At 36.9% G+C, this 19,435-nt stretch overlaps 1 protein-coding gene across 5 annotated transcripts in view; it reads right to left on the bottom strand.

Moving 5' to 3' along the window:
• Window positions 1–19,435, bottom strand: part of PNPLA8 (patatin like domain 8, phospholipase A2) — a 134,468-nt gene that overhangs the window by 5,352 nt on the left and 109,681 nt on the right. For all 5 annotated transcript variants that reach the window (XM_082846900.1, XM_082846898.1, XM_082846901.1 and 2 more), the window contains 3 exons: window positions 13,480–13,537; window positions 11,206–11,400; window positions 2,755–2,950 (listed from right to left, as the gene is read on the bottom strand). In XM_082846900.1, coding sequence (XP_082703026.1) covers window positions 2,755–2,950; window positions 11,206–11,400; window positions 13,480–13,537 — 449 coding nt within the window. The remainder of the gene's footprint in view (window positions 1–2,754; window positions 2,951–11,205; window positions 11,401–13,479; window positions 13,538–19,435) is intronic.

Raw genomic sequence — 19,435 nt, 5'->3', positions numbered from 1 at the left:
ACAGATTTGATTTGAGTCCTTTCTATATCATCCATTTCTCTCCTCATCATGTTCAAATCTTCCTCTATCTCACTGAACATGGAGTATACTTAGAATAGCTGTTGTAACATCCTCTGTCTGCCAATTCTCTCATATGTTTCATATCTAGGTCTGTTCTCACTGATCGGATTTTCTCCTGGTTAAATGTGTCTTTTCATGCTTCTCTGTATGCCTGGTAATTTTTTAATTGCATGCCAAACATTGTGAACCTTACATTTTTGTGTGCTGGAATTTGTTGCATTCCTTTAAATATTGCTGGCTTTTATTCCAACAGTGGATGCTGTTAACTGGAACTCAATTTGATCTTTTTGAGAATTGCTTTGAAGCTGGGTTAGGGTGGACCCAGAGCAGCCTTCAGTCTAGAACTAATCTGATGTCACTACTGAGACCATACCCTTCTGAGGACTCTACTGCACATCCCACACATTACAAGGTCTTTCTAATTTAGGTGATGGAAATCTGAGCTGCCTGGTCCCGTGTGAGCCCCAAGCATTGTTCTATTTAATCCTTTCTGGGGTAATCTGCCTTGGGTAGTTTCCTCACATGCTTGCACACAACACAGATCAGTACTCAAGGGGACTCCTCTGCACAGCTCTAGAGCACTCTCTCTATGAAGCTGCCTTCTCTGTAGTATTTTGCCCACAAATTCTAATTTCCTTGGCCTCTTTGAATCCCAAACTCTGTTTTCTGAGAGCCTGGGACTGTCCTGCTTGAGTTCCCCACTCCTCATACTATCACCTAGAAACAAGCTGGGCAATCATGTGATTACTTCATTTATTTTCCTTCTCTCAGGAATCAGTGATCTTGCCATCTGTCATCTAATGTCTGAAAACCATTGCTCTGTACAGTTTTCTAATGATTTAAGGTAGGAGGAAATATATGGCTCCTATTATTCCATCATGGCCAGAAGTTGAAGTCTGAATCCTCTTTTAAAATGTCCAGACCCTAACTATCTTTTAAGATCCATATCGAGTCTAATTTGCTTCTTGTAAATTGTCTACAGCAGTCTAGTTTAGTTTTCTCATAGGCTTAACCTTCTACATCTATTCACCATTTATTCGGCAACTGATAATATATTAGACTGAACCAAATGACACTGCTGTTTCTGTACATCGATAACCATCTAGTATCAGCAATTACATATGTTTCACTCTTAATTCTTCATTAACTAGAATGCAAGTGAATGAAAGCAGCATTTCATATTTCCTGAAAATTTCAAATGAGCCCATCACATGGTTTGCACAAGGTATACATGTAAGTATTATGAGACTGGGTGATCAAAGCTATTTTTTTCTAAGACTGCTTACAGTAAGAATATTTTATTGATTTGACAACAAAATTTCAGATAGTGAAAAATCCAGAATGTCACCTTTTCTTGGGTTATCATTTAATAGATAAACATCCTTAGTGGGGAGTTTAAGAGCCTCATGTAGGCTAATGACTCACTCAGTAACATGACAATATAAAAAGAATGAGATTCAGAAGCAAGGGGCTGTTAACTGGGAACAATAACTTTTAGAAATTTAATAACAGATTTCACATAGGACTGAAAAATAATATAGTAAAATAAGGAGATCTAGACCTCAAGGCCCAAACTAGAAAGTCAACAAGTACTGACTGCCTACTATGTGCCAGGCATTGCAGTCCACACAGTGAACAGCAGAAGTTCCTGCTTACATCCTGGTGGGCTACAGAGACCATAAGCAATTCAACAAGCAAACATGTAATATATTGGGTTGGCCAAAAAGTTTGTTCGGGTTTTTCGTACCACCTTACTGGAAAACCCGAATGAACTTTTTGGCTAAACCAATACATCCATAATGAGATAAATGCTCTAAGAAGGAAAAAAAAGAAAGAAAGAAGCAGGATAAGGGGTTACAGTGAGTGAGATAGTGACGGGTTTAGAAAGCGATCAGAAAAGGCTCTCTGGGGAAGTGATACCTCAACAGAGACCTGAATGAAGTGAGGGTGGGAATCAAGCATGTATCTGGGGGAAGGCCTTACAAAGAGAAGACAACAATTCCCTGAGGCAGGAGCCTTCCTAGCAAGTCTGAGAAACAGCAAGAGTTATAGTGTAGCTGGACACACTTTATACAGGAGACACGTCTTGAGAGAGGGGGAAGACGCATTCAAAGGCCAGGTCCTTCCAGGGCCTGGTGAATTTCAGTGAATGAGGCTTTTGGATTTTGTTCTGTGATGGGAAGCCTAGATGGTTTTGATCCCGGTAAAGATGTGATTTAATTTAGATTTTAAAAGGACCACTTGGGCCTTTATATGAAGACTAGATTACAGAGGCAGCCAGAGTGGAAGTAAGGACTTATTCCAGTTTGCCGCCACATTACTAAATAATCGAAATTCCATAAGTACTCTGATTCTCTCCCTGTTACCATGTGTTTATCTAAACCAACCTGACACCTTTCCTTTTCCCTGTTTCTTAAGAGTCTCCAACCAAGCCTTTGTGCTATTCCTGCTTCAGCTACTTCTCCAGCTGTAAGGAGGCCAAGGTAGCTCTAGCTCCCACACGGAGAAATCACTACTGCAGGGTTACTGGGAAGAAATGAGTGACGAGAAAGAGAAACGACAAACACCTGCTCCCATGTGCTTCCTAAGCCTACGACAGAGACATAACAACATACTCTTTGCAGTGAGCATCAGCATATTCTATCAGAAACCGAATTCTAGAAGTACGTTAAGGCAGCAAATAAACAGACTAACCTTCTGTGTCTGTAGCACTGTTGATAACGTTAGACAGCTTGGTTTTCAGGCTCGTGTGTGTCGCGGTGTTTCTCACGTCACTCTCATAACGTCCAGTGCCCAAGGATACTATGCACTCTAATGGGATGTCTGGCCAAAGACATTTACACTCATGTATTGCTAACGCTGAAGGGTTATTCAGGAGCAAACCTCCATCCTGCAAAACATAAGTCAAGCAAATACAGGACAGAACTCTTCAAAGTGAAATTCTCTTTTACAAATATGAAAACAAATTATATTTTCGACAGTTTGAAATTTACTCACCAGGAAAGCTGAACTATGTAATAAACTGAACAAATTATTTAAAAACAAGAGATTCCTTTCAAGTGAATTTATTTTATATACTACAGGCGCAAAAGAAGTCATGTGAAAACTCACTGGCCTCACTGGCTTTACTAAACTTTCCCTTCCTGTTACAAAATTCTCTGAACTTCTCCTTGGATTGCTCTGTATACTTTGCTCAAAACTACGGAAATGAACTGAATTAGTTTTTTAAGATTTTTATCCTTGTTTAGTGGTTAATATAGATTCTGTACAAAATCTAACAAAAGAATTGTGGTTCTACCAAACAAACAAGACCAGTTCTTTCACAAGTCTAATATAACCAAATTTATTAATTTAAGTTGAAATTTTATTAACAATACAATTTCAAAGTACCAAATTCATTTACTGCAGGTATAACCTAAACAAAGCAGGCAACTTTATAGTTCTAAGCACTTATCAATGCTTCAAAGTAAGCACTGATTTCGAAGACTCCACAGGGCAGGAAGGGTAAAATATGCTGATAGAGTGCTCTAAGAATGTAGCAGAATAAAAGTATGTAACCAAAGACAAATATCATATGATATTGCTTATATGTGGAATCTTAAAAAAAAAAGATACAAATGAACTTATTGACAAAACAGAAATAGACCCACAGACATAGAAAACAAACTTACAGTTACCAAAGAGGAAAGGGGAGGGGGGAAGAACAAATTAGGAGGTTGGAATTAACATATACACACCACTATATATAAAATAGATAAACAACAAGAACGTACTGTATAGCACAAGGAACTGTACTCAGTATTCTGTAATAACCTATATGGGAAAAGAATCTGAAAAAGAATAGATTTATATAAAAATGTATAACTGAATCACTTTGCTGTATACCTGAAACTAACAAGACATTGTAAATCAACTATACTTCAATTTAAAAAAATTTCAAAAAAAAAGTATATTAACTAGTCTCACATTCCTGGGATAAACCTCACTTGGTATTAGTATATCCATTCAATTTTGAAAAGCTATAAACTGTTAGAAATTATTCCTTCTAATAAGCCCAAATCTCCCTCCCTGTAACCTGTACCTACTAATTCTAGACTTGTATTTTGAAGCTACATGAAATTCAGTATCTTGTAATCCTACGGTCTGGCCATTCATGAATTACTTGCAGTTTTCAGAAGGAGTCACATTCTCTTGCCTTCAGGGCTCTGCACATGCTGTCAACTCAAAATTCTCCTTCCCCAGCCCCCTTCTTAGCTCAGCTCCCACTTATTCTTCAAAACATGGTCCAAGAGTCATTATTCCCGCAAGAACCTAACTGAAATAATCCTAACATACTTAGTAGAAAACAATCCATTTCTACTGGAAGATAAGACAATGCTGAATTCTGTACCAGTACATTAAAAAAGAATTTTGAAAAAACATGCTTTCTGCAAGAATGGGAAGAGAAATACAACCTTAAATTGTCATGCAGTAATGCAGTACATATTTTAAATGAAGACACCTTTATTATAGTAATTCAAAGAGGCCAAAAAAGATGTAGTGACTATAGTTTTGGGGACCACTATCCTTGTGTGTGCTGAGTTTGACAGCAGATGAACTGAGACTATATCTGCTGGAATGGATCACCCGCTTGCCTCAAAAAACAAGTAGGAACTAAATTCACATGTCATTTGAAACTCCACGTGCCTTGTTACTGTAATGGCATTTAATTCTCTGAGTTTCCTGGCCACCGACACAGTCCAATACTCCTTCCCCGCATCCTAAACCCTTCCACTGTGCTCTGTGGAATTGTTAGAACTCCCAACGTAGCCTCACCTACTTCTGAAAGTACTCTCTTCTTCTTCTTCTTTTTTTTTTTTTTTTTTTTGCGGTACACAGGCCTCTCTCACTTGCTGTGGCCACTCTCGCTGCAGAGCACAGGCTCCGGATGTGCAGGCTAGCGGCCACGGCCCACGGGCCCAGCCGCTCTGCGGCATGTGGGATCCTCCCGGACCAGGGCACAAACCCACGTCCCCTGCATCGGCAGGCGGACTCCCAACCACTGCGCCACCAGGGAAGCCCCTCTCTTCTTTGACTTAGCAGAAACACAGCTCTTCCCTGACATTATTTCTCAGGAGGTGTTGATTCTTTCTTATCTCAGTGGCTAGGAGGAAGGATGATGTCTTACTTGTTTTAGCATCCCTTCCAGACCATTATTAGTCCTAATCCACTTGGGAAATTCATGCTCTTTAAAGGCTCTGCTATTCAGCCAAGCCACCACTTCCTCATCACTGCTGTCACCTAGCAACCTCCCCAGTCAACTAATTAAGTCAGCACCTGGCTCACAGACTTTCTATCTATCCCATGTAGAAAGGGGTGGAAATTCTTTTTACTACCCCATGTGACTTCACATCTTTGTAACACCTTGAACTCTCAGTTCTCAACCTTATCTTCAAAAAATATTCTTTTATCTACTCTCCAAGATCACACATTAGCTCTTGTTATTAAAATAAACGGAATCATGCAGTATGTGGGTTTGGGGTCTGGGTTCTTTCACCTAGAATAATGCTTTGTGAGATCCATCCGTGTCATTGTATATGTCAGTAATTAATCCCTTTTTACTGCTGAGGAATATTTCATTATTCAGATGTATCACAGTTTGTTTATCCATTCAGCAGTTGAAGGGAACTATTTTTAAATTTAGCTATCTATATATCTGTTGAAAGTCATGAATTGGTTAGGCATTTGTATTATTCAACTGCAAAAATCTACTTGGACTCATTAAATGTGGATAGTAATAAGTTATTTCCTAAAGGCTTTCCCAAGTACAAATTTTAATTTAATCCTTTCAACTATTTCCTTTGTTCTCAATTAATATGAATGATACCCATCCCATATTTCATTTCTAATTTAGCAAAAAAGTTATTTCTTTATTGTATTATTTTTATCTTAAATTCTATACTTATACTCTGTGTAACTTCTAATCATCTGGGTATTTTCTATTATTTTATTTATTTTTAACATCTTCATTGGAGTGTAACTGCTTTACAATGGTGTGTTAGTTTCTGCTTTATAACAAAGTGAATCAGCTATACATATACATATACATATATCCCCATATCTCTTCCCTCTTGTGTCTCCCTCCCGCCCTCCCTATCCCACCCCTCTAGGTGGTCACAAAGCACCGAGCTGCTCTCCCTGTGCTATGCAGCTGCTTCCCACTAGCTATCTATTTTACATTCGGTAGTGTATATACATCCATGCCACTCTCTCACTTCGTCCCAGCTTACCCTTCCCCCTCCCCATGTCCTCAAGTCCATTCTCTACATCTGCATCATTATTCCTGTCCTGCCCCTAGGTTCTTCAGAACCCTTTTTTTTTAGATTCCATATATATATATATATATGTTAGCATAAGGTATTTGTTTTTCTCTCATCTAGGTATTTTACATGAAACACTTCTTCATTATTATAAAAGCTATAAAGAAGGATTAGAGAAGACAAAAAGGGGAGAAAAGAAGGGACAAACAAGGTTTACCAAGAATTGATAATAGTAAAATTAATCCCACATCAAAAGTTGCCAAGTTTTCAATAGTTTTAATAGCCATGCTTCAAATTAAATTCCTGTTCCTTAAACTTTACTTGCTTTCCATCAAAAAAAGTGCAGAAGTTAACATTTCTGGCACTCACTTTAGTCCAGTGGTGAGGCACACCATTCCTTAAGCTCTGTTTAGTTAGCCTACTCTCCTCAGACGCCTCTGCTGTCAGCAAGTCCTTAGGCTAACGTTATGTCTACGGGATCTCCTGAAGCCTTTCCATTCATTCCAGTATTCATACTCACAGTTAGTTACTGTGTACTTGGTGTTTGTCAGCCACTGCTCATGCTAGGTGCTGAGGTAAAAGAGACTTGAAAAATAAACTTATTAAATAAATTGATGCTTATCTTTTAGAACTACACACACGATTGTATTTTAACTGCAGTACATCATGCATGTACTTAATAGCCTAATATTTAGATACTTTTTATTGCTTTTAATGTATATTTAATCATTTCAAATCATAAATCAGAATTTATACCAGAAAATAACCACTGGGCAACACGAATGCCTCTTGATCATCTCATCTTATTTTTTAGGGTTTAATATTTTTATTTTATTTTTTAAGAAACTCTTTTTTTTTTGGCCACGCTGCGCAGCTTGCAGGATCTCAGTTCCCCAACCAGGGACTGAACCTGGACCATGGCGATGAAAGCACCAAATCTTAACCACTAAACCACTGGGGAACTCCCTATAGGGTTTTTAAAAAATTTGTTTTTTATTAAGTTAAAAAATATATAAAATTGGTCCTTTTAACCTTTTTTAAGGTTACAAGTCAGTGGCATTAATAACATTCAGAATGTTTTACAATTATCACCACTATTTATTTTCAAAACGTTTTTATCACCACAAACAGAATCTGCAACCATTAAGCAATGACTCCCCAACCTCCCCTCCCCATCCTATTTCTATCCTAATCAACTATTCACTCTTTATACATAAACTCAGAAGAAGACTTCTTTGTAGAGCCAATCCTGACAAAATAAATCACATCTTTTACACTACTTCTTAACCCTGTACGTATTTTTATTATTGAATTTATCATCTCATTCTGTAACTCTGTTTGTATTCTCCTGGTTTGAGCTATTTGAGGGTAAGATCCAGGAAACACAAACAATATGCTAGCAATTATTAAAAACCTTTATATTTTTTATGGTTAACATAGGGCCTGGCACTGAGTAAGCACTCACTACATTTTTGTCCAGTTATAATGAAAATTATTAGTTGTGGCCTGGCACAGGCATAATTTAGCACAGAAAATGCTAGGCAGGCTCTTTCTGCTAAAAACACTCTTTATCTGGAAAGTTTATATGAAATATCATAATTCATTTTATGTTAATGTATGCTGAGCTCTGAACGTAACCTTTTAAAATGTAAATAAAGTCTAAAAGAAATAATATATTAGAATCTGCCATCAAAACCTTCAGCGCAAGCTAATTTATCAGGATCTCTCTCCAAAGATAGTGAATAAATGATTTAATTTTGGAAGTTGAGATGGAAAAAGATAAGAGAGAAGGGATATGCATATGACCAAACTCATCAGATTGTATATATCAAATATGTGTAGTTTTTTTAAATCAATTTTACTTCAATAAAGCTGTTAAAAAGAGAGAAGGGATAATTTTGTGTAAAAAGTATTATTTGATAAATATGATGCTACTTGGATGGGGTAGAGAAATAATACATTGGAAACTACTCAAAAAGAATTCTTCCTACTTTATAATTTCCTAGGACATCTAATAAGCCTTGTAATACTGTAATAACACTCTTCTCTTTACAAAGACAAATGAAATCTACCCATCTACTGACTCATACCTCTTAATTACTTATAGCAGTGCTTTCAATAACTGTTCAAATAGAATATAAATGTATAATTTATACTTTACCTGATAAATGTATAATTTATACTTTACCTGAAAAAGGATACGAACTTTCATTAAAACGTATGTCAGACATGACAGTTAAAAAGGATTTTAAAAATGAGACTGGAAATACTGAATATAATTATTCTAAGAACTAAGGATAAGAGGATTGTAATAAGTAGCGTATTTTAGTTTTAAACTTCTTGGCAACTTTTGAAGGGTTGGAAAGGAACTTTGCTCGAATGTTTTGTTTAAGCAATTAAGATCATTCACACCTTAGAATACTCTAATCAACCTTTCATGGTGTCTTTAGAGAAGAAAAATATCCCTCTTCCTCAAGTATCCTGAAAAGGATACGCAGTAAGAAAAATATTTGCTTAAATAAGATTTGCTTAGACTCCAGCTTCCTTCTGAATATTCTTAAGTTAGATGTGCCAGTCTTTTTGGAATCAAGTCACTGATTTACATGAACGTATATTCTCTGTATATGTGGTGACATGCATTATTTTTTAATTTTTTACTTATTTTATTTTATTTATTTTTACTTTTGGCTGTACCACACATGTGGGATCTTAGTTCCCTGACCAGGGATCGAACCTGCACCTGCTGCAGTGGAAGCATGGAGTCTTAACCACTGGATCACCAGGGAAGTCCACACTTTTTAATTTTTTTAAATTGAAGTATAGTTCATTTACAATATCATGTTAGTTTCAGGTATACAGCACAGCCATTCAGTTTTTTATATATATATATTCTCCTTCAGATTCTCTTCCCTTATAGGTTATTACAAAATACTGAGTATGTTTCCGTGTGTAGTTATATGCTTTAAATAAAATTTATGTAAGAAGTTATTTTAATCTGTAGATCAGCCTAAGTTCAAAGATTATAGTCATCAAAATAAAAATTGCTATGCATGGAAAGGAATATCATTAGCTTATCTGAAATGGAAGAAGAACCACTGAATTACTCTGGTTTGTTATTTGTATTCTACAGGACTGAATTAAACCTTAGAACTACTTCCTCTTAGATAAAGAATAATGAGCAAATGAGATAACTTCTTTGGGAGTCTGGGAACATATGGTCCTGAAATGCAGTAACTTAATTGAGACTTTCACTAGTATTTGGCGTAACTGCAATTTTGTAGCATGACAACCATCTTAAAGTCGTAAGTTACAAACCTAAACTATTATATTCCCAAATACACTGTTATTTCTCCATTTATGACATGGTGAAAATACTATGGAATATGGAGACACTGTTGTTACAAACAGCAAGATACATATTAAAATAAAATTTTCATTTTGACCAATAAGTCCTGAAATCTATGTCAGAAAGAAACTCTACAGCTAGCACTTTCTGCCCTGAGGGGGTGGGAATAAAGCAGACAAAGGCAGGAAGGGGAAGTGCCTTACATAACTCTGCAATGACTGATCTGACCAAGTGGGAAATAGTCTGCATTGACTCCAAAGATGAAAGGAACCCATTTTCATCTCCTAACTACTAAGATTATGACATTACTTCTGGTAAGACAGAAAGAAAATGGGATAGCTGAAAATGGGATAACATTTAAAAATATATCTAAGCTGTTACATAAAACTATAGGAGAAAATAAAATTGATAACCACATTTTAGTTATTATAATATTGACACATGTAAATTAAAATTATATAGTTGATATGTAGTTTATATAGCAGATCTGTGAGCTTTTGAACATCTAAAAATCCTTGGCAAAATATGTTTTCTTCTCAACATATATGTGAATACCAAGTGCATACCAGTGAATAGAGAGGAGAGTTAAGGTTATTGACTCCATCAAAGGAGAATGCAGTGGGATACCATATAAAAAATTAAGCATATGTTAAAAACATATATTTTGGAAGTATCAGCTCAAAAGCTCTGTTGACTTTTATCATTTAGTATAAGTTATGAGTTCAGATTTCCAAAAATAGTGGAAAAACTTGACAAGGAAAAAATTTATGATAAATAAATGAGTCTATGTCAGAGAAAGTATACATCATTCAACATCATAGAAATAATGTTCAACTTAATAGATCATTTAGCCATAAATTTTAAAACAGTGTAATTATAGATAGCATCCTAACTCTGTCACTTAACAGCTGCAACCCTAGTCCAGTTACTTAGCTTTTCTTAAGACTCCAATTTCTCATCTGCAAAATGGAAATCACTCTATCTGCCTCATAAGCAGTGAGGATTGTATGAGGAGATGCACACAAAGGACTACATAGGTGTCTGGCACCTAGCTAACCTAATGAGAGTTTACTATTATTATTTTATTACATCATCTCCTTCCAACTACATCCACCAAAACTGTCAAACAGACGGCATTCTGCATTTTCAGTGACTGTGTTTCACTTTTAATTTTTATTACATTTGGAAAGCCAAGCATACATACTACTTCATTTTCCTATCATATTAAAATTATCATAACTGGCCATGAATCACATTACAGAAGATACAAATAAATCTTTCCTAAAATATGCTCTCAAGCCAGAAGGCTTGTTAAGTTAATTTAAGAAAAACAAACAAGAAGTACAACTATCTTGTACCGCACGCACATCTTTTGCCACATGGAGACACGAGGAAAGTCTCCTTGGTTGATCCCTCTGTAAGTTCAGGTGATATTTAATAAGCGCTGACTCTTTCTAATTATGTAAAGTTTTAGAAGATAAACCACATTAGTCAACTTACCTGATGAAGATCATTTCCCAACACATACTCTGCAAAGTAGCCGGGAGCAGCAGATGAGGCTCTAATGGCCTGCCACATTTTATACTGACAGCCTCCCAAATAGTGAGAGTTGACTCCAGGAAAATGTCCATAGTTTCTGAACACAAAGGCTTTTGGCGTTATCCCTCTGTTCACTATGGTACTTACTGCAGCTACCTAGTAAATTAAAAAGTGAACAATACGCACTGTAAGCAGCAATATTTGGGCACTGTAAAAATTAAATATTATTTAGTAGTATGAACAATCTACAACTCCACCCATCAAGATAAATGTATAACATAACTATAATATTAATCAAAGGGAAGCAGATCCTTTTAAATAGGTATTTCTTTACAGGAAAATAGATACAAGGGCTGAGACAATTTTGAGAAATGCATTATAAGAGAACAATAATAAAAGATATTTTTTGACTACATGATTTGAATAGTTATTGAAAAAGACATTGAAGAAAGCATAAATTTGCAGACCTTTATATAATAATTGACACTGCAGTAGTAGCAATGAATAAAAACTACTTAAAGATGAATAAATATACTATTTTCATACCATTTATAAATTAGTCATTGTTTCTGTGCTCTTTGAAAGCATTATGACTTTAGTAACTGAAACTCTGACACTAAACAAACTCTCAAGGCTTTCTGATTGTAGTTAATAAGCGGTAGCTGGAGAATTTTTTATTGAAAAAACCAATGTTTATCACCCAGGGTCTCAGATTTTCTCAGTGTCAGCTGAATTTATGTAAAATGTGATGTATCCTAATGATCTGCAATATAAACTTAAGAGGCTGAAAGGCAATGGTGAGGGCTAAATTGTTAGGTCTCCATGCCAAGCCGTCAGGGGCCTGCGTGCTTTGCTATTTTATAAACCAAAAGTCACATTCCAAGTTCCTGTGAGTGACCCAAGTGTGTCTCTAGGCCACTGTGGACAAGAGCTGGCCCTACACTAAAATCCAGAGGGTCTTTCCATTAATTGGTATACAGGCAGGCTCAATTAAGAAACGTGTCAATGGCTGCCTCATTTATCACGAGTGAATTATTTTTTGAGATTTCTGCAGTTCCCCCACACCCACTCTATTCTTTTTTTTTTAAGTTGGCAATTCTCACAATTTAAGAACAAATAAACAAGAAGCCCTGAAGATACAAGAGAATAAACAAGAGGTGTAGTGTGCATCTTAGGGTCCTCTCCAATGAGCTAGTGCATTTCATTATCATGGCCTCGCGTGGTCTGACGGAGCTACCCCTCCAGCCTCACTGCACACGCTGCCCTAGGATCCTTAGGCTCCAGCCTTCAAGAACTCTTTCAGGGCCTGCATTTCTCCATGGCTCCTTCTGTACACACGGTTCCCTTTGCCAGGAACACTCATCAGCCTTCACACTGAGACCGCAAAGCCCATTTCCTTAGAGCAGTCTCCCTCACGTCTCTGTAAATATATGCTTTCAGAGAACTGTTTTTGTGCTCCATAACACTTATTTTGGGAAAACTGTATCTCATTTGTGTGATCATTTGATTAATGCTTACTTTGCCCTACTGGACCGTAAACTCCATGTCTGCGTTCACTCACTAATGTATCCAAAGTCCCTAGCATTATGCTGGCACATGGGGTAACATAATTAATATCTAAAGAATGAATAAAAATATGTGTAAGCAAGAGTGAAAGAGCAATAGAGGGAGCTGTATTTGATTTTTTCTGGTTACAGCTTGTCATTCAAGAATAAACACAACCTGCATGGGATTTCTGCGTACATAAACCCTTATTCCTTAATCAAATAATGAATTTTATTAAAGAACACAAAACTCAAGCAATACTCAGATCACTGGGTTTCAAACAAAGTAAATAAAAGGAGACGCCGAACTGAGACCGATTCTAGTGACATTAACATTTAAAAAACTGGGATTCCATTTGTATATTAATTTAATATTTATCTAAGAGGCACATAAAGTTTCTTTAAAAAAATCTGGGAGGAAATGCTACAATTTTCCTTAAATACCTAGATTTGATTAACCCTATAATAAAATAATTCTTTACCTTTAGTCCCAGTCTTCCATGTTCTTAAACTTTCGTTATACTTTTACTTGATCTAGAAAAGGTCCAATGATCACATTCTGTACCTTCACAGAATGAGCCAATATATAAGGAATCAATATAATCTACTAAAAGAGCTTCCTTCATAATAAATCCGTTCACCTGATCTTCAATTCCAATTACGTGTTATATTTAGGAGACTCTAAACTTACCTTAGGGCACATGGGGTTTCTTGCTGTTTCAATCATTAGAGAAGATCCCATTCTATCCCTTTATTAAAGGAGAAAAATTAAAGTATATCAATTTTATTTCCCAACATCAGTGAACATACACTATGCAATTACTGTTGGCTCATGGCTTGTCAAAACCATGCAGGACATAAAAGTAGTATACGAATCTCCTCTAGGAAGCTTATAATCCAACTAATGCACCTAAAACAATACATAGTTATCCATTAACCTCTGATTCAAACTGCAAGTATGTACAATTCTGAGGGGGGCAATCAATACAGGCTGCAGTATCTGGAAAAGATGCACAGAGGTGTAGCTTAAGAAGGACACCAACGATGGCAAGAAAACACATTAAAAACCAGGACATATCCAGAGTAAAGGCACAGAGGCAGAACAACTTGATGTTTTCAGGGTCCTCCTGACAGGATAAAGGAGCTGTGTTGAGATAAGCCTGCAGAAGTATGGCAGACTAGTTGCAGAACAGTCTAAAAACCAGATCAGGACACTCAGACTTCAAACCTGCTTTAGCAATATAGAGCCTATGCCACCCCCAAAAAATGCTTTTTAAATCATCTGAGTTGACATTTGAATTACTGCAACATAATAGAAATTGTCCGTGGGTAGCAATTTTCACAACTCCATTATAAGGTAATTTTATTTCAGTGCAGACTTGTTCCAGACTTAAAAATTATGTATTCTCCCCCTGTACTGAATACAAAGACTATGTTTTTTGGCCAACCTGCCTCAGTAAGGAAAAACATTTTTCTAATGACATTTTTTCAAGTGACACTCATGTTTCACAAATAGAATATTACTGAATTTCACATATTTACAAATTAGGTAGTAATCTACCCATTATTATCTTTTATAAATACAATGTAAAATGCTTTCTAAAACAGACAGATCTTTGTCTTTCCCAACCTGATCTGTGTGTTTCCTTGGAATGAAGATCAACGCAATTTTATTCTCCTAAGGGTCTTTTCACTTTATCTTTTCATAGAAATCTTGCTGTAAAATTGGGACAGAGATACTAGGAGCATGCTGCTTTCACACTTAAAGCACAGTTCACATTTATTTTTTGTTTAAACCTTGATTTTATAAAAAGCTAAAATGCTTTAGTGAATTGTTATGAATATAAATGGGAAGAGAAAATCACAAACATTAATTGGTCACTTTAGAGAGATGTCAAAAAAAAAAAAATTCTCAACATTCCCAGATTCTACTGATGCTATAATTAAAAATAGCATCCCTACTCCCTCTTGTGAGAGCACCGGAATCACAAGTAACTGCTGAACAATCATCATCAGGAAGATGCTGGAACTCACCAAAAAAGATACCCCACATCCAAAGACAAAGGAGAAGCTACAATGAGACGGTAGGAGGGGCACAATCACAGTAAAATCAAATCCCATAACCGCTGGGTGGGTGACTCACAGACTGGAGAACACTTAGACCACAGAAGCCCACCCACTGGAGTGAAGGTTCTGAGCCCCACATCAGGTTTCCCAACCAGGGGGTCCGGCAATGGGAGGAGGAATTCCTAGACAATCAGACTTTGAAGGCTAGCAGGATTTGACTGCAGGACTTCGGCAGGACTGGGGGAAACAGAGACTCCACTCTTGGAAGGCACACACAAAGTAGTGTGCTCATCGGGAACCAGGGGAAGGAGCAGTGACCCCAGGGGAGACTGAACCAGACCTACCTGCTAGTGTTGGAGGGTCTCCTGCAGAGGCGGGGGCTGGCTGTGGCTGACCGTGGGGACAAGGACACTGGCAGCAGAAGTTCTGGGAAGTACTCCTTGGAGTGAGCCCTCCCAGAGTCTGCCATTAGCCCCACCAAAGAGCCCGGATAGGCTCCAGTGTTGGGTCGCCCCAGGCCAAACAACCAATAGGGAGGGAACCCAGCCCCACCCATCATGAGACAAGCGGATTACAGTTTTACTGAGCTCTGCCCACCACAGCAACAGCCAGCTCCACCCACCATCAGTCTCTCCCATCACAAAACATGCACAAGCCTCTTAGAAAGCCTCATCCACCAGAGGGCAGACAGCGGAAGCAAGAACTACAGTCCTGCAGCCTGTGGAACAAAAATCACATTCACAGAAAGACAGACAAGATGAAAAGCCAGAGGGCTATGCACCACATGAAGGAACAAGATAAAACCCCAGAAAAGCAACTAAATGAAGTGGAGATAGGCAACCTTCCAGAAAAAGAATTCAGAATAATGATAGTGAAGATGATCCAGGACCTCGGAAAAACAATGGAGGCAAAGATTGAGAAGATGCAAGAAATGTTTAACAAAGACCTAGAAGAATTAAAGAACAAACAAACAGAGATGAACAATACAATAACTGAAATGAAAAATACACTAGAGGGAATCAATAGCAGAATAACTAAGGCAGAAGAATGGAGAAGTGACCTGAAAGACAGAATCGTGGAATTTACTGCTGCAGAACAGAATAAAGAAAAAGAATGAAAAGAAATGAAGACAGCCTAAGAGACCTCTGGGACAACATTAAACGCAACAACATTCGCATTAAAAGGGTCCCAGAAGGAGAAGAGAGAGAGAAAGGACCAGAGAAAATATTTGAAGAGATTATAGTTGACAACTTCCCTAACATGGGAAAGGAAAGAGCCACCAAAGTCCAGGAAGCACAGAGAGTCCCATACAGGATAAGCCCAAGGAGAAACATGCTGAAACACACATAGTAATCAAATTGGCAAAAACTAAGGACAAAGAAAAATTACTAAAAGCAGCAAGGGAAAAACGACAAAGAACACACAAGAGAACTCCCATAAGGTTAACAGCTGATTTCTCAGCAGAAACTCTACAAGCCAGAAGGGAGTGGCACGATATATTTAAAGTGATGAAAGAGAAGAACCTACAACCAAGATTACTCTCTACCCGGCAAGGGTCTCATTCAGATTCAGTGCAGAAATCAAAAGCTTTACAGACAAGCAAAGGTTAAGAAAATTAAGCACCAACAAACCAGCTCTACAACAAATGCTAAAGGAACTTCTCTAAGTGGGAAACACAAGAGAAGAAAAGGACCTACAAAAACAAACTCAAAACAATTAAGAAAACAGTAATAGGAACATACATATCAATAATTACCTTAAACGTTAATGGATTAAATACTCCAACCAAAAGACACAGGCTTCCTCAATGGATACAAAAACAAGACCCATCTACATGCTGTCTACGAGAGACCCACTTCAGACCTAGGGACACATACAGACTTAAAGTGAGGGGATAGAAAAAGATATTCCATGCAAATGCAAATGAAAAGAAATTGGAGTAGCAATACTCATATCAGATAAAATAGACTTTAAAATAAAGAATGTTACAAGAGACAAGGAAGGACACTACATAATGATCAAGGGATCAATCCAAGAAGAAGATATAACAATTATAAATATATATGCAACCAACATAGGAGCACTTCAATACATAAGGCAACTGCTAATGGCTATAAAAGAGGAAATTGACAGCAACACAATAATAGTGGGGGACTTTAACACCTCAGTTACACCAATGGACAGATCATCCAAAATGAAAATAAATAAGGAAACAGAAGCTTTAAATGACACAACAGACCAGATAGATTTAATGGCTATTTATATGTCATTCCATCCCAAAACAGCAGATTACACTTTCTTCTCAAGTGCACATGGAACAATCTCCAGGACAGATCACATCTTGGGTCACAAATCAAGCCTCAGTAAATGTAAGAAAACTGAAATCATATCAAGTATCTTCTCTGACCACAACACTATGAGATTAGAAATCAATTACAGGGGAAAAATAGTTAAAAACACAAACACATGGAGGCTAAACAATACGTTACTAAATAACCAAGAGATTCACTGAAGAAAGCAAAGAGGAAATCAAAAAATACCTAGAGACAAATTACAACGAATACATGACAATCCAAAACCTATGGAATGCAGCAAAAGCACTTCTAAGAGGGAAGTTTAGAGCAATACAAGCCTACCTCAAGAAACAAGAAAAATCTCAAATAAACAATCTAAACTTACACCTAAAGGAACTAGAGAAAGAAGAACAAACAAAACCCAAAGTTAGCAGAAGGAAAGAAATCATAAAGAACAGAGCAGAAGTAAATGAAATAGAAACAAAACAATAGGAAAGGTCAATAAAACTAAAAGCTGGTTCTTTGAGAAGATAAACAAAATTGATAAACCATTAGCCAGACTCATCAAGAAAAAGAGGGAGAGGACTCAAATCAATAAAATGAAAAATGAAAAAGTGGAAGTTACAACAGACACCGCAGAAATACAAAGCATCCTAAGAGATTTCTACAAACAACTCTATGCCAATAAAATGGACAACCTGGAAGAAATGGACAAATTCTTAGAAAGGTATAACCTTCCAAGACTGAATCAGGAAAAAACAGAAAATATTAAGAGCAATGACAAGTAATGAAATTGAAACTGTGATTAAAAATATTCCAACAAACAAAAAGTCCAGGACCAGATGGCTTCACAGGTGAATTCTATCAAACATTTGGAGAAGAACTAACACCCATCCTTCTCAAACTATTCCAAAAAATTGCAGGGGAGGGAACACTGCCAAACTCATTCTACAGCCACCATCACCCTGATACCAAAACCAGACAAAGATACTACAAAAAAATGGAAATTACAGACCAGTATCACTGATGAATATAGATGCAAAAATCCTGAACAAAATACTAGCAAACAGAATCCAACAACACATTAAAAGGATCATACACCATGATCAATTGGGATTTATCCCAGGGATGCAAGGATTCTTCAATATACGCAAATCAATCAATGTGATACACCATATTAGCAAATTGAAGAATAAAAACCACATGATCATCTCAACAGATGCAGAAAAAGCTTCTGACAAAATTCAACACCCGTTTACAATAAAAACTCTCCAGAAAATAGGCATTAGGGAACCTACCTCAACATAATAAAGGCCATCAACAACAAACCCACAGCAAACATCATTCTCAATGGTGAAAAACTGAAAGCATTTCCTCTAAGATCACGAACAAGACAAGGATGTCCACTCTCGCCACTATTATTCAACATTGTTTTGGAAGTCCTAGCCACGGCAATCAGAGAAGAAAAAGAAACAAAAGGAATACAAATTGGAAAAGAAGTAACACTGTCACTGTTTGCAGATGACATGATACTATACATAGAGAATCCTAAAGATGCCACCAGAAAACTACTAGAGCTAATCAATGAATTTGGTAATGTTGCAGGATACAAAATTAATGCACAGAAATCTCCTGCATTCCTATACACTAATCACAAAAAGTCTGAAAGAGAAATTGAGGAAACACTCCCATTTACCATTGCAAAAAAAAGAATAAAATACCTAGGAATAAACCTACCTAGGGAGACAAAAGACCTGTATGCAGAAAACTATAAGACACTGATGAAACAAATTAAAGATGATACAAACAGATGGAGAGATATACCATGTTCTTGGATTGGAAGAATCAATATTGTAAAAATGACTATACTACCCAAAGCAATCTACAGATTCAATGCAATCCCTATCCAACTATCAATGGCATTTTTTTACAGAACTAGAACAAAAAATCTTAAAATGTGTATGGAGACACCAAAGACCATGAATACACAAAGCGGTCTTGAGGGAAAAAAACGGAGCTGAAGGAATGAGACTCCCTGACTTCAGACTATAATACAAACCTACAGTGATCAAGACAATATTGTACTGGCACAAAAACAGAAATGCAGATCACTGGAACGGGATAGAAAGCCCAGAGATAAACCCACGCACCTATGGTCAACTAATCTATGACAAAGGAGGCAAGGATATACAATGGAGAAAAGACAGTCTCTTTAGTAAGCGGTGCTAGGAAAACTGGACAGCTACATGTAAAAGAATGAAATTAGAACACTCCCTAACACCACAC

The sequence above is a fragment of the Leucopleurus acutus genome, assembly GCF_964270905.1.
Source record: "Leucopleurus acutus genome assembly, chromosome: 9".
Taxonomy (NCBI): Eukaryota; Metazoa; Chordata; class Mammalia; order Artiodactyla; family Delphinidae; genus Leucopleurus; species Leucopleurus acutus.
The sequence above is the reverse complement of the archived record's forward strand: the minus strand, read 5'-3'. Positions and strand labels throughout refer to the sequence as shown.